Source organism: Brachyhypopomus gauderio, unplaced genomic scaffold (genome assembly GCF_052324685.1).
Source record: "Brachyhypopomus gauderio isolate BG-103 unplaced genomic scaffold, BGAUD_0.2 sc64, whole genome shotgun sequence".
NCBI classification, from domain to species: Eukaryota; Metazoa; Chordata; class Actinopteri; order Gymnotiformes; family Hypopomidae; genus Brachyhypopomus; species Brachyhypopomus gauderio.
Window position 1 is genome coordinate 1,699,823 of NW_027506885.1, and position 16,293 is coordinate 1,716,115.

At 47.6% G+C, this 16,293-nt stretch overlaps 2 protein-coding genes across 2 annotated transcripts in view; one reads left to right on the forward strand and one right to left on the reverse strand.

The window, feature by feature from the left end:
• LOC143490285 (putative E3 ubiquitin-protein ligase HERC1) overlaps positions 1–6,943 on the reverse strand; it is a 108,988-nt gene extending 102,045 nt beyond the window's left edge. The window contains 4 exon segments of the mRNA XM_076988931.1: positions 180–275; positions 2,810–3,373; positions 3,375–3,806; positions 6,636–6,943. Coding sequence (XP_076845046.1) covers positions 180–275; positions 2,810–3,373; positions 3,375–3,773 — 1,059 coding nt within the window. The 5' untranslated portion in view covers positions 3,774–3,806; positions 6,636–6,943.
• Positions 6,944–7,110: 167 nt separating this feature from the next.
• esm1 (endothelial cell-specific molecule 1) lies at positions 7,111–12,232 on the forward strand. The gene is made up of 3 exons (XM_076988932.1): positions 7,111–8,703; positions 9,101–9,241; positions 11,271–12,232. Exons 1-3 carry the CDS (start codon positions 8,397–8,399, stop codon positions 11,369–11,371), a joined length of 549 nt encoding a protein of 182 aa, XP_076845047.1. The 5' UTR covers positions 7,111–8,396; the 3' UTR covers positions 11,372–12,232.
• The last annotated feature ends 4,061 nt before the right edge of the window (positions 12,233–16,293 follow it).

The following is a 16,293-nucleotide window of genomic DNA, read 5'->3' on the forward strand; positions in this document are numbered from 1 at the left end:
CTTCAGGCATTAATATTTAATGAAATATGAATTCTGTTTTGTTTTTGTAACCATTTATTTTTTCATTTATATGAGGGACACATCTCACACCACTGACCCATACACACTTCAACAAACTTCCTGTGTACTGACAACAGGCACGCATACACACACACACAGACACACAGACACACACACACCTCCTCCAGGAGACAGAGTGCAGCATGGGAGAGACTGCAGAGTCCATCTGCGTCCTTCTTAAGCACCTGAGTGTTGGCAACGTCACCGCGGAAACCCTGTGAGAGTAAACAGTAAACAACAACAGGACCACCCAAGAATTTCATTTTTACCTTCATTTTTGCAATGTCAGAAACAGTCAGTGTTGCGAATAACGCCGTTAAAAATATCGGCGTTAGGTAACGGCGTCATTTTGTCAGTAATGGGGTAATATAATTAATTACTTTTCCTGTTGTTACAACGCCGTTGACGTTACTGGTCATTAAAAGCAGTGCGTTACTATATATTGATATACTAACCACTGTTAGTAACAGTACCGAGCGGACCGCTGCCCAGGCTAGTGAGGAGTAACAGATCTCGATAGGTCACAGTTCTCGGTGTAACACCTGTTTAACTTAACAAGTCAGTAAGCGATTGGCTAAGGAAGCGTTATGGTAGCCAATCACAGCCAGTGTTTTTACACGCATGCCGAAGCACACCAGTGACCGACACAAACGGAGAAGAGACAGAAATGGCGAGTCAGGTGCAAGCCGAAGAAAAATTTGCATTTTCAAGGTGGCGATATAAACATTATTTAAGAAAATACTTGGAAGTTCCTGAATGTCTACCAGACTGGGTTTTCTATTTATTTAATTAAAAATAGAGGTTTTATTGTTAAGTTTACTTCTGTTGTGAACAAACCAGTTGTCTCAGGTTGAGAGAATATTTTATCCTGCACTGGTCTGTTGATGTGCAATAAAATATCAAAAGTTAAACACCTTTCTGATCTACTAATTTCAACTGACTTTTTCAAAAAATCCTTATTCATTGGCATATAACTTTTTTTTAACTGTAATGCAAATAGTTTCCCTGGTAATGAGTTACTTTTATTATAGAGTAATTCAGTTACTAACTCGGTTACTTTTTTGAGCAAGTAGTGAGTAACTATGACTGACTACTTTTTTCAAGTAATGTTCCCAACACCGGTCAGAAAGTCTTGTGAAACGTAAGCTGATAACTCCAGCCAAAACACACAAACACGCCTGAGATGAGGGCCTGTGACTGTATCCAGAACCAAGAGGACGGGATATTAGACTAGGGCTGCCATAATTAGTCGACTAGTCACGACTATGTCGACTACTAAAATAGTCGACGACTAATTTATTAGTCGATGCGTCGTTTTTTTTCCTCTCCAAACTGCTGCGACAGTTTCCACTGCTGCGTCTGCGTTTCTGTCCTTGACGCACATGCGCAGTAGTGGAAACCGGGGTAGACAGTTGACGACATCCCAGGACGTTATACAGACAGGTTCTGGTATCGTGGCTACCCGGCTACGGAACTCAAAAGTGCGGGATCATTTTCCGTAGTCGGGTTCCGAAACGCGTGCAATATCTGCAAGGCAGAACTTGCCTTCCACGGCAGCACAACCGCGATGTACGAGCACCTGAAGCATGTTGTGGCTGATTGTGACAACAATGATGAATAGGGACCGCCATCTCTGTAATCTAAATTGCTAGTTAGCTGCTAAAGTTACCATAAACAGAGTGTTAACTTAGTACTTACTTATCGCAGGGTTGCCAACTTTTCAAGATCACGTATTATATCGCGATCGATTGCCAGTGGTTGTCGCCAGAGCGAACTAGTAACTCATTGAATCATAGATGTGGATCAGAGGTAAATAAACTAGATTTTTTATCGGCGTGAGAAATCGGGTGTGTGGTGTGTGAAGACGGTCAAATGCGTGTGTCTCACTCTCAATGCGTGAGAGTTGGCAACCCTGCTTATCGCTGTAGCTGTAAAAGTTAACATTAGTGATGGCGATTTGTTTCATTAGCCTTAGCACGCATTCGTGTATTTTCTGTAACGTCAGTGAGACCAAAACTTTATTTTTGTGAATAACTCCTTAGTTTCAGGTCCCTACCTAATTTGATTTAAATGTAACGAAGTTTGATGCCAGAGACTAATGAAAGAGAGAAAAACCTAAAAAAAAAATCTTTATTAATGTAGGCCTATTTATTTTTGTGTTTTTTAAGGCAGTGCCTTATCCTTATTTTAATAATTGTTTGTTGCAACAAGCTGCATATTTCATTAAAGGTTTAATGAACTATGATCTTAATTGTTTTTATTTTTAGTTATAGCTGAAATCTAATGATGGTTATATAATAGCAGTTGCATTCTAGTGTATGTTTTATATTCAATTAACGTACAATCCGACTAGTCGACTAATCGTAAAAATTAGTCGGTGATTAGTCGACTATTAAAATAATCATTTGTGGCAGCCCTATATTAGACATTCCCTTTAAATATCTGCTAAATGTCAGTTTTTCTCCTCAGCAGTGGCAGGTCCAACCCTCACACACGACACGGAGAAGGTGTGGATAAAGCGTGGAGAAGGTGTGGTTAAAGTGTGGATAAGGTGTGGTTTGGCAGATGCACTTATCCAGAGAGACTCTTCCAGAGAGACAGGAAGGGTGTGGATGAGCCACTAATGCACTAATGTGCCAGTAACAGTCAGTGGTACAGCTGCTCTGCTGAAGACATGGAGCATGTTGTGTGTGTGTGTGTGTGTGTGTGTGTGTGTGTGTGTGTGTGTGTGTGTGTTCTGTGCACTCACCGAACACTGCCATATCTGCAGCATAATCTGCATGATGAGCTCGTAGCCTATTCCCAAAGGCTCTGAAGAGGAAGATGAGGAGGAGGATGAGGATGAAGACGGGGAGGAGGCGGCCAGTGCCACCTCCACCCACTCCAGGAGGAAGCGCAGGGAGCCCCTCTGCATGGCGAGCCCCAGGAGGAGCTCCAGCGCCAACCGACGGCCGGCCCGGTCCGCCCCGGACCCGCTCACCGCCGTCCTCTTCAGGAAGTCGCTCACCTGGGCCAGGCAGTCCAGCCCCACGGCGGGGATCTTGTTCTCATTGGCCAAGGAGAGCGGGGGCAGGGCGGTGAGCACGGAGGAGGCGGTGCCCAGCACCTCGTTGCACAGGGCCACGTCGGGCGTCTCCTGCGGCCCGCCACGCTGCCAGCCCTGTCTCAGCAGGGCGAAGAGGAGGCTCAGGCCCGTGCGAACGCCCATCTCGATCAGCACGTCCGTGCCGGACCTCACGCGCCCCCCGCCCGCCCGCCAGGTCTCCGCGGCCGGCTCCAGGGCGCCCCCTTCGGCCGCGGTGGAGGAGGAGGCCGGCCGGGGCGGGGGGGGAGGCGCGGAAGCGGTCGTGGTACTTGCTGTGGAGGGCGTAGTAGACCCTCTGCAGCACCACCGCCCGGTGGTGCAGGGACAGGGCGTAGGGCGTGCGGGCCAGCACCCGCCGGCCCAGACAGCGCTGACTGTGCAGCAGCGCCCGCAGGTAGCCCTCACGCTCCTCCTCTGCGCTCGCCTCCTGCTGGAAGTCCGGCAGTCGTGGCCCCAGCAGGTCCTGCACGGGCTGAGCCAAACCCACCAGCTCCTTGTTCTGGAGCAGCTTGGCGTAGAGGGCGGCGGCCCCGGCCCGGGTGGCCACGCCCAGGCTGTCCTCCGCAGCCCAGGAGCTGTTCAGGTGCTCCTGCCACTGTAGCATCACGTGGGTCTGACAGGGCACCATGTCTGCACATTATCCTCACACACGGGACCGCAGCTGTGCAGCGGGACAGAGACAGCGGGACAGGGAGAAGGAGGAAGAAGAGAAAGTCAATACGTTTTGTTTCTGAAAACAGACAAGTCAGCTACTTTACCTCAAAAGTGCTTATTCCAAATCATCTCACAAAGGACTTTTGTAATCTTAACTGCACACACAGCCGTTTACCCCAATCAGAAATGAACAATTTGGTATATATTCAGGTTTAATGACTAAGCAAAGATCATTCAGACATTGTAAAAGCCCAACTGCAGTGCCCCCTGCTGGTGGGGGCAGGGTAACAGAACGCATCAGAGCACGGGGGCGTGGCTACAGTGTGTCCACACTCTCATCTCCCTAAAAACACTCCACAGCAGAAACACCCACAGAAGCACGGTTGGTGGTTCAGTCACTTCACAGTTAGCACAGGTGCAGGTGTTTTTGCTGGACATGCCGTCATCTGCACAGACTGGGCTTTAAACCCAGCAGCCCCAGGTTGGAGTGATTCTACCGTCTGTCTGTGTTTCTGGCTCAATCTGACACAAACACACACAGATACACAATCGGGCTCTCTGGCTTAATTACGATAGCAGCCTTGAAGTCTGTGGGGAAACCCAGCAATGCGAGTACCAAGCCCTTCTGGAGCTAGCTAGCGCTCTCTCACTCTCCCTCTCTATCTCTCCCTCCCTCTTTCTCTCTCACTCCCTCTTTCTCTCCTACTTTCTCCCTCCCTCCCTCTCTTTCTCTTCTACTTTCTCCCTCCCTCCCTCTCTCTTTCTCCCCCTCTCTCTCTCCCTCTTTCTCTCTCACTCCCTCCCTCCCTCTTTCTCTCCTACTTTCTCCCTCTTTCTCTCTCTCCCTCCCTCCCTCCCTCCCTCTTTCTCTCTCTCTCCCTCCCTCCCTCCCTCTCTCTCTCTCTCCTCACACTTCATCACTGCTCCCAAGAATGTATTGCACCACTGCTGCTATACGGTTTCCCCATGTATAAAAATATAACAGGAAACATTTCAGAGCTGTGACACTGGGACAAGCCCAAGCAGGACCAGGTTATCTCCACACACAGCCTCGTCTTTACTTCACATTAAAGGCTGCAGGCCTTTACAACTAAAAACCTTTTTAATGGATATCTTAAGCATCTACCAAACGATTATACTTTATTACAACATCAACAAATATAACACATCAAAACAAGAAAAATTATACATCAATGTCATCTTCTCACAGATTTATTATAAAAAGCCGTTATTTTGATTCAGTGTTCTTGGTGTTTGCAGCTCTGGTAGCTCACCTGTTGAACAGGTAGAGCAAGGAGCTGGCAACGCCAAGGCCACATACATATGTATGTATGTACACACACACACACACACACACACATGTTCTGAATTAGACTGTCTAGGGTGTGGTCATCATCTGTGAGAGACAGATGCCTGTAAAGTGACATTTACACCGTTGTGTCATTCATTCACCCATCGTGTGGGTGAGCGGTGAGGTTGCTACACAACGACTTTAATGCCTAACCAAGCCGTGACAGCCAGCATGTCGGCCTCACGCCATCAAATACACACACCACAAGCACAGGTTTACTTGTAGTAATGCGAGAGACGCGGAGGTCATGAAGTGATGAACAGACAACGTGGCTCCAGAACCGAGCTCTCCAGAACCGAGCTCTCCAGAACCGAGCTCACACTCCTGCTCTCCAGAACCGAGCTCACACTCCTGCTCTCCAGAACCGAGCTCACACGCCTGCTATCCAGAACCGAGCTTACACTCCTGCTCTCCAGAAGCTGACCATGACAACACCAGAGCTTAGTCCTGCACTCAAGTACTACAACGAACATCAGTCAGGGTGCAGATGGGCTCTTAGTATCTCGGTCCACAGCAAATCTTGTGAAGCTCATTCGTGACTTACTGGACTGAAGCGATAAGCACACAGCGCCACACTTCACATGACGTCAGGAATAGGAAACCCAAGATGTCTGCTCATGACAAACATGTATGTTAATAGTGGCCAATTAACGATCCTACTCAGCATCCTTTCACATGTAGACATAGACACATAGATATGTCTCATATAGACACATAGATATGTCTCATATAGACACACAGATATGTCTCATATAGACACACAGATATGTCTCATATAGACACAAAGATATGTCTCATATAGACACATAGATATGTCTCATATAGACACACAGATATGTCTCATATAGACACACAGATATGTCTCATATAGACACACAGATATGTCTCATATAGACACATAGATATGTCTCATATAGACACAGATATGTCTCATATAGACACATAGATATGTCTCATATAGACACATGTGTCATGCGCAGACACAGACATATAGATATGTCTCATATACACGTTTCATACGCTACATATAGATATGTCTCACATAGACACATGTTTCATAAGCATCTACAGTCATGTTGAAGCGTTTCAGATACAAGTGATGTGAAAACACAAACACACACGTTGTGTTGTGTGTTGTGTACACGCTCTTATTGACCATGTCCACATCATATGGACATCTGCCTTTATTTCGCGTCCCGTCCTTAACACAAACCCCAGAGGCAGACTAAAATAACCTTCATCTTAATCTCTTAATCCCCACGGAGAGGGCTGCGTGTGTGAAGTGTTCGTGTCCAGCACAGACCCACAGCACCGCCGCCGCCCGTCACACCTCCGCGGGGTGGGCCGATACGGTACCGTTAACTCGCCCTGAGCCCCAGGACCGACACGACAGGACACGACATGACATGACAGGACACCACAGGACACCTCCGTCTCATTAGCCAGAGGAACCGAGCCCCACCGAGCCGGACCCCCCGGTCTCACCTGTGTCCGTGTCCCCCAGCGGGACTCCGAGGTGGCGGGCGGACTAACAACACCGGGGCCGAGACGCGCACCGGCTCCAAGCGGACACACGGCTCCTCACCGCGGGGCCGCGCCGCATTCCTGGCCGCCTCCGCGAGGTTTGGTCTCCGTAACGGCTATAACGGTCGGTGTGTGTGGAGGTTTGGTCTCTGTAGTAGCTATAACGGCCGGTGTGTGTGGAGGTTTGTCCCCGTAACTGTCCGGGTGAATCGTCGCTCGGTGGGGGCGCTAGCCGGCTAGCTGGCTAACAGGACGGGGTTGCTACGACTGCGCTAGCGCTCGCTGTTGCCAAGAAGAATCTTGCGCGTGGATCTGGCACGCGCCGGCCGCGCGACTGGCGTAGGGAAGCAGCGCGACTAGCGTAGGGACGCAGCGCTATTGGCGTAGGGCCGCTGCGTGACTGGCGTAGGGACGCAGCGCTACTGGCGTAGTGACGCTGCGCGACTGGATCCGCTATTTTAGGGATCGTGGTTGATCTCTTGTGATTAACAATGCTGTTAAAATACACGTGTGTTGAGTTAATGACTGAAAATCTTTTCAACGATTCATTGTGTAAGTATTGTTACCAAATAGCCCAAATAGCAGCTTGTTTATCGTAACAAATACAAAAACAAGCTGAAAACCTGTGGATACAAACCGATCCATTAGTGTGAGGAAGGAAACGCGAGATGGTTTAATTGGGCTCCAGCTCGCTAGTGAACGTGAGTCGGATCTCTAGTGTACAAGCATACATCTACCACGGAAAACAAGAATACACCGTTCACTGGCATTAATAACGAAAGCAATGACCAATACAGAACACCCAAAATTTAAACTAACATGAGAGGATGTGTCGTATTTGCGGTCTCGATATACTTATATTCTTAACGCTCAGAAGAAGATTCCCCGGTACCTAGGGGTCTCTATGATATTATATGATATGATATTATATGATATCATATCATCTCCCTATACTGATGTGATATCGCCACCTAGTGATGCACTGATGTAGCACAGTTAGGTGCTTCTTATTATAATGTACTAGTGTTTGTCCACCACGAACGGGCGTCGCATCTCAAAGACCATCAATGAATCATATAACGAGCATCGCTCCAAATATTCTTTCATTTAAGATGATCTTAAACCATGGAGGGAAAGTACTGTAAATACAGTGAATTTATATGAAGTCGTGTGTGATCCGTTTTTGTCCGTATTCGTCGGGTAATTTAGATACTGGTTATTTCTTCTCATTCATTCCTGCATGTGCGCCGTTACCACACGTGCACATCTTTTCCTTGACTTGTGATTTTACTGCGGGGTGAGATTTAACCGAGAGGAGTCTCAGGTATCGATCCACCCGATGATACATTCGCTGTTCAGTCTATTGCATATTTCTAAGAGTCCCGTTACACGGGTGTGAACCGGAGAGCCCGTCACGGGCACGGAGGCGCGCGCGCGGGGACCCGGACACTTCAAACAAACAACCCTAAACTTAACCCGTGACATCATTGTGCACGAGCTTCAATTCCTGCATGCCAGTTGGGCTCCCAGTCCCACTTCCATGCCGGATTTCTAAAACAAGAGGGAAGGCTGGCAAACGGACAACAACACCGGATTGAGGAAACTGACGAGCGCATACCATGTGCAAAACAACCGCGTTTAAAGCGCCGAGCCACGCTGCCCGAAACACTGTCCCACCCCAGCCGACGACACGTCTCGCCCCCCAGCACACGGCGGCCCGTCATGCATTTACTCCTCATCACGGTTATCCTGGCGCTGGAGCTGCGCGAGGCGGAGTCCTGGAGCGCGAGCGTGAAGTACGCGGTGAACTGCCCGGGGCGGTGCGAGCTCGCGCTGTGCGGCTCCACGCAGCGCTGCAGCCGAACCGTCCTGGACGACTGCGGGTGCTGCCAGGTGTGCGCGGCGGGGAGAGGAGAGCACTGCTACCGGACGGTCTCCGGCATGCACGGGGTGAAGTGCGGACCGGGACTTTACTGCGACTTCTACAAGGACGAGGATGACTATGGAGATGAATACGGCGTTTGTAAAGGTACGGGCTCCTGCGTAGCGATGTTTGTACTGGGGGACCCGGACCACCCCGGACGACTGATGGGATTATTATGCATTATTATGCATCACAACAGAATTCATTTCGTACAACCTACCGTCACGTGCATAAGTCCAGCTGACACTAAAACATAATGTTAGAGTTGATTAAACATTGTGCTTTGCTGTGTAAAAGATAAAGAGAGTGAATTTGTAGTCCAATAACGCTGGTAAATAATAAGGTGTGTGACAACTCTGACCAGATCAGAAATAGAATAACACAATGGATGCATCGCAGAAATGTTAAAACTCTCTCTCTCTCTCTCTCTCTCTCTCTCTCTCTCTCTCTCTCTCTCTCTCTCTCTCTCTCTCTCTCTCTCTCTCTTTCTCTCTCTCACCAGACTGTATGTACGGCACGTACGGGCTGGAGTGTCGGAAGACGTGCACGTGTAAGGCTGGAGGACTGTGCGACCGCGAGACAGGCGCGTGTCTCTCCTTCAAGCTCCTGGCAAAGTTGGGCAGCAAGCTGCACGCGCACGAGGGTGAGTCTCCTGGTGGCGCGTGGGCCGCCGAGCGCGTGCCGCACAGCTGTTTAGAGAAAGTCGGGACGTCCTTAGCGTCGTGGTGCACAACGTGACACTTTCATTCCATGCAAAAGTGCAGGTAACGTTGCATTTACATGCATGTCACGGAGACAGGTTTGTACCAGCGAGCTAGTCCAGGCTGTCAGCTGCTGCCTACCCGTGATAACCGCTCCTTTCGTTGTAATAATATAAATAACTAGGTTTGCCGACGCTAGTGCACTAGTAAAAAGAGGAGAAACCCCAGAGGGGGTGATGTGTGCTGCGCACTAGAGGTCTGCACTCCCGCGGTAATCCCGCGGGACCCGACAGAATATCTTGCGGCGCGGGACAGAATTTAATTGTTATTGGCGGGAGCGGGAGTTGAATTAGTCCAGGCGATGCGGGAGCGGGACCACATATACATGTAGAAAAATCCCGCAAATTAAAAGTCTAGAAAATTATAATAATAACAACGCAATGATTTCCATGCATAAGGAACAGGACGAAAACAACTAATCATTCAGTAAGTAAGCAATAAACTAATTCAAAATATTGGCTAAGCAACTGATCACGTGAACATGAAGTGTGCGTCATTTTGTCATTTTGATACAGAAATGGCAGAGACTGTAGACCAGGGGTCGGCAACCTTTGAGACATGGAGTGCCAACTTTAACATGTCCAGTCAATGAGTGTGCCACTATGGCGGCGAGTTTAAATTGTTGACAGAGGGGAAGGGGGGGTTGGGGGGGTGTAAATCGACACAAAAAGTATTATATCGCGATCGCCAAGTTTAAACGCCTCCGCCGTTCGCGCGAGGTGTGCGTGCGGAGTCGCGTGCTACGGTCACTCGCGAAAGTATAATCCATTAATATAATAATTTATATTAAAATATATATTTTTGCTGATGCTGGTCCAGCGTGTCGCGTGCCAGTGACTATGCCTCGGTGTGCCAATGGTGGCACGCGTGCCATAGGTTGCCGACCCCTGCTGTAGACGGTCAACCAGTTTCAGCTGTGGAAAATTCTATTAAAACAGGCGAATACACCACAATTAAGCCAACTACAGGAAAGTCTGATGTATGGAAGTCATATTCCATTGTAATTAATGGAGATGGAAATCGGCTTGTTGTGATACATGTCAGAAAGTGTTGGTGTACGTCACCTAACGGGATGTGTTTGGACTGTGATAAGAAATGGGACAGCGCGATCAATCGCTATATTGCTGTTTTAATAAATATATAAGAAAATTTCAAGTACTAAATCTAATTAATTCAATTCATATTAGGATTGCGGGCGGGGGCGACAGAAATGTGTATGTGGTGGGCGGGTGCGGGATTAAAACAAGCGATTTTTTTGGCCGGTGCGGGCGGGAGCGGGATTAAAACAAGCAGGTGCGGGCGGGAGCGGGATTAAAACAAGCGGGAGCGGGCGGGAGCGGGATTAAAACAAGCGATTTTTTTGGCCGGTGCGGGCGGGAGCGGGATTAAAACAAGCAGGTGCGGGCGGGAGCGGGATTAAAACAAGCAGGTGCGGGCGGGAGCGGGATTAAAACAAGCGATTTTTTGGCGGGAGCGGGCGGGAGCGGGTCTAAAACAAGCGGGAGCGGGATTAAAAAAGCAGTCCCGCGCAGACCTCTACTGCGCACTCCTGTCACACGTACCCAGATTACATCAAGGCAGCACGCGCGGCAGTGTCACCACGTGACCGTTTTAAAGCCTGAACATGTTAAATATTAGTTTGAATTGGAAATTCAGTTTTATTTATTCTTATAACTTGTTAAATTCCGCTTCCAGTTTTTTTCATTTTATTTATCAATTATTTTTATCAATTATTAGTTACTATTTATCATAAGGATACATTATTGCAATTTAAATGTCACCCACGTTGGACTATATTCATATTCTGTATCTAGTATGCAGCAGTATAATGACTGAACGGTGTTGTTCTGCAGTATAATGACTGAACGGTGTTGTTCTGCAGTATAATGACTGAACGGTGTTGTTCTGCAGGTGAAGATGTGTCATCAGGCGATGGTGCTCCCAGGAACCGCTCGGCCGTTAGTCAGAAAGAGCGGCGTGAGAACCCAAAGGGCCTGCTCCCCCCACGCTGACACCACCCACGCTCACAACACACACACGCCACATGTAGCACTGTAAATTAAGGAAAACCAAAGGGATATATTTTAATATGTTTAAATTAGTATTAATGTTATATCAGAGATTTTTGTACAATGTCCTGAGAGCTGTTGTGTTATACTGAAGTGTTTTCTAATGCATGCATACTCGGACATATGTTGACCTTTACATATGATAATACTACACACACACACACACACACACACACACACATAAACACACGCACAGTTTTTCCATGATGAATGTAAATGTAATTGATATTTATATAACCTGATGTGCTTAAAGCGCTTAAGTCACAGATTTATTGTTCTTGCATTTCAGTAGTCTGCTGGTTTTAGTTGTTGTCTGCTACTTCAGTGCTGCACCCCAGATTGTGATGACACAGCCTGCTTCCATAATAATGTGATTTGTCCTTGGCTGTTTTCATTTGAAAAGATAAAGACACGATGTGTATTGTTTTGTCCCCCTCCCCTGCTGTGCTAAGTACTGTAGCCTGTCTAATCTGCGTGGAATAACACTCTTGAGCTGTGGGAGCCCCAGGGTGTCTGGGACGTCTGCTCCACTCAGACACTGTGTTTATTCTCATTAGACACACGCTGGATGGGCTCTGACATTGAATTAAACAAAAGCACCAATCAGAAATCTGGGTGGTTTAGTTCTCTGTGTTTGCTGAGGTAAATTATGCCCTGCCGCTGTACAACAATGTAAATTAAACACAGTGTTTAAGACAAAATAAAACGTCTTTTGAGTTACTGTATGCGCTGTACTATGAACATGGAAGTGTTCTACGTGTAAGAACTATATAAAAGTTTCTGCAAATAAAAAAATTACCATGAGGAGGTGTTGAACTGCATCAGTTGGGGGGGGGGGGGGGGGGGTGTAATCTGAAACTACAATACCCAAAACCTTTCCTCTTTCTCACCATTGAAACATTACAGCTGATGCACCTGGAAAGTGCCAAAAATACCCCCGGAGGGTTATAAATACCCCAGCAGCCCTCACCTCTTCAGGCACTGCAGGCTCCCAGATGTTTGTTCCTTACACTTCCTGACACCTGTGAAAATGTCCCTCCTTCCTGTTGTTGTTGTGTCTGCCTCCGAGGCAAAAAATGCCTGGAATTTGTCAAGTGACAAACGTCACAGTGCACTGGGAGAAGTGTGGTGTTTCCGGGTCTGTCGTTCACGGGGTTCGCTTTCCCAGAGCTAACGTCCAAACACACAAACATAAACAAGGGTCATTGACATGGAAACAAACCCACAGAGTTTCACACAAACATCAGCTCATTCAGTCAGGAGCTTTGCACCAATGCGTGTGAGAAGACTCACGGCGTGCGCTGCAGGATTCAGACTCCGCGTTGGTGCCTGTAGTCGTAGTCGCAGGGTTGTGTGTAGTGGGGTCAGGGTTGTGTGTAGTGGGGGTCAGGGTTGTGTGTAGTGGGGTCAGGGTTGTGTGTAGGGGGGTCAGGGTTGTGTGTAGGGGGGTCAGGGTTGTGTGGAGGGGGGTCAGGGTTGTGTGTAGTGGGGGTTAGGGTTGTGTGTAGTGGGGGTCAGGGTTGTGTGTAGTGGGGGTTAGGGTTGTGTGTAGTGGGGGTCAGGGTTGTGTGTAGTGGGGGTTAGGGTTGTGTGTAGGGGGGTCAGGGTTGTGTGGAGGGGGGTCAGGGTTGTGTGTAGTGGGGGTTAGGGTTGTGTGTAGTGGGGGTCAGGGTTGTGCGTAGTGGGGTCAGGGTTGTGTGTAGGGGGGTCAGGGTTGTGTGGAGGGGGGTCAGGGTTGTGTGTAGTGGGGGTCAGGGTTGTGTGGAGGGGGGTCAGGGTTGTGTGTAGTGGGGGTTAGGGTTGTGTGTAGTGGGGGTCAGGGTTGTGTGTAGTGGGGGTTAGGGTTGTGTGTAGTGGGGGTCAGGGTTGTGTGTAGTGGGGGTTAGGGTTGTGTGTAGTGGGGGTTAGGGTTGTGTGGAGGGGGGGTTAGGGTTGTGTGTAGGGGGGTCAGGGTGGTGTGGAGGGGGGTCAGGGTTGTGTGGAGGGGGGTCAGGCTACAGCAGGTCTTCTGTGAGCTGGTATGGTGCTGAATCTCACAGGAACCCACACTCCAACTGTTCCCCAGAGAACCGCAACGCGTCAAGTCCCGCAGCCAAACAAAGAATCTGCACTCAATAACAGGAAGGCTGTGGTGAGAAATGCCCCTTATCGGAGTCCCCGAACACGTCATCATCACCCACCTAGTAAATAAGCGTGATTTACAGCAAGGGTCTTCAAGCCCCGCCTCCCATGGCAAGCACATGTTTATTGGCCCCGTGTGCGGTGCATCAGGACAGGGCACACAAGCAGTGGGCCGCAACCTTCTAGGAAATAAAAGGATATCTAAGTCCCCTGCCTGGGAAACAATGCATCGGATATCTAAATTTGGAGATAATTGACCTGGTGAGAATAACCAACCACAGAGTTGAAATTCCACCGTGTTCCACCCACGGGGATTTCTCAAGGTGACTGAAGTGGGCCGGCCAGTTGCTTATTTGTGTTTGTATTTTTGCATGCAGACGTGAACACCAAGCAGCGACCCTCGGCCAAGAGTCCGGCAGTGCGGATAAACACAGAGGAATTCTCCGCTGCAGGAATGTGACTGATTCAGGAAGCAGGTTGGGTTCACACTTGGTGATTCTAACAGGTTGAAGGAGAGGTCAAAGGTTTAAACGCCATGCTGAGGCCAAACTCCAGACTGGCTGCACTGAGATTGCACCATAATCTTACAGGCAAATTCATAAAACATTTAAAGATCCACCAAAGTGATGATGGATCCAACTGCGACTGGACTGGCAGACTTCACTGTCTCCACGGCAGTGAAGGAGGGCGTTACCATGACGCTGCCTGTGGAGCTAATAGGGACCACCACCGGGTGTTGTGAGGTCAGAACCAGAGGGCTCAGGCACTGAATGGATGTTGCTGTGACACTGTGACACGAGTTGTTGCTGTGACACTGAGCAAAACAACCACGAGTGCTAACACGAACGTTGGTTGGCTGTAACAGTGTAACAGTATCCCCCTCACATGTATGACTGAACATGTGTTGTGAAAAGCGCTATACAAATATATTTGATTTGATTTGATGTATGACCACTTCCTTCCTGACATATGTTTGTATATATTAATCTTAAGAAGATTCCAGGTCGGTTTGATAAGATGTTAAAAGTTGTAGTGAATTACACAAGGTTTCCAGAGCAACCGGACACAGGTTTCCAGAGTAACAGGACACAGGTTTCCAGAGCAACAGGACACAGGTTTCCAGAGCAACAGGACACAGGTTTCCAGAGCAACACGACACAGGTTTCCAGAGTAACAGGACACAGGTTTCCAGAGCAACACGACACAGGTTTCCAGAGTAACAGGACACAGGTTTCCAGAGCAACAGGACACAGTTTTCCAGAGCAACACGACACAGGTTTCCAGAGCAACACGACAGGTTTCCAGAGCAACAGGACACAGGTTTCCAGAGTAACAGGACACAGGTTTCCAGAGCAACACGACACAGGTTTCCAGAGTAACAGCACACAGGTTTCCAGAGCAACACGACACAGGTTTTCAGAGTAACAGGACACAGGTTTCCAGAGTTACAGGACACAGGTTTCCAGAGTAACAGGACACAGGTTCTTCATTTGCTTGCACAGCTGATGAAGGACGTCTGTCAAACCTAAACGTGCTGTTCCTCTGGAAACTTTGTGTACTTCAGTACACTACACTACACTGTGTGTGTGTGTGTGTGTGTGTGTGTGTGTGTGTGTGTGTGTGTGTGTGTGTGTGTGTGTGTGTGTGTGTGTGTGTATATGTGTGTGTGTGTGTGTGTGTGTGTGTGTGTGTGTGTGTGTGTGTGTGTGTGTGTGTGTGTGTGTGTGTGTGTGTGTGTGTGTGTGTGTGTGGTCCTCCCAAGGTTTCTATGACAGTGTTGCCACTGGCTTTCTTATTATGTATCTGGACACACAGGCATCTGACAAGGTATGTTGTAAAACGTGCTGGATTAATATTTGATTTATAGAAATATTAAAATTCAGACAAAAGTCAGACAAAGTAATAACAATTAACATAAAATATGAAATAAAATAACTTTTTAAAACATTGTTGTTTGTGATCTAAACAGCAGGCTTGAATCTTGCTCTTTGTACATTTCTTATACTACCTCTCTATCTATCTATCTATCTATCTATCTATCTATCTATCTATCTATCTATCTATCTATATTTGTGTTAGAAGCATTTGATAGAAGCATTTGTGTTTCTGCTTGTTTGTGATCTAAACAGCAGGCTTGAATCTTGCTCTTTGTACATTTCTTATACTACCTCTCTATCTATCTATCTATCTATCTATCTATCTATCTATCTATCTATCTATCTATCTATCTATCTATCTATCTATCTATCTATCTATATTTGTGTTAGAAGCATTTGATAGAAGCATTTGTGTTTCTGCTTGTTTGTGATCTGTGATCTCTGTGATCAGAGACTTTCTGGGTGAGGCTGCTGCCTCAGTCTTGCTCTGTGAATTAACATAATAAAGGGTGATGTTTGGCTTTGCTAATTGCTGGCAAGAAGGAGAAGAAGGAGGGGTGATGTCCTCAGAATCCTGAATTCTCAGGAGCTCTAGTGTTAAACAACTTTTTTTGATAAATAAATGTGTTATTTTACATGCTTTCTGTTATTTTTCTGTAGTATATTTAACCTTAAATGGACCAACAGTGTTACTTGAAAAATGATTAAAATATAAGGTTGTTAGTTTTTCACTAACAACACAATTTAGTTAGTTTACACAATTTGCGCGTGTAGGGACACCTAGAGGTGGATTCATGTACTACACTCCGCTATCGTGGCAGTAGGTGGACGATAGCAGTGATTTATAACGTCCCCATCGGCTCGGAC

Coding starts and splice junctions, on each gene's coding strand:
- esm1 (XM_076988932.1), top strand. CDS start 8,397: ATGCATTTACTCCTCATCACGGTTATCCTGGCGCTGGAGCTGCGCGAG. Junction 8,704..9,100: donor TGAATACGGCGTTTGTAAAG/GTACGGGCTCCT, acceptor CTCTCTCACCAG/ACTGTATGTACGGCACGTAC. Junction 9,242..11,270: donor CAAGCTGCACGCGCACGAGG/GTGAGTCTCCTG, acceptor GTTGTTCTGCAG/GTGAAGATGTGTCATCAGGC.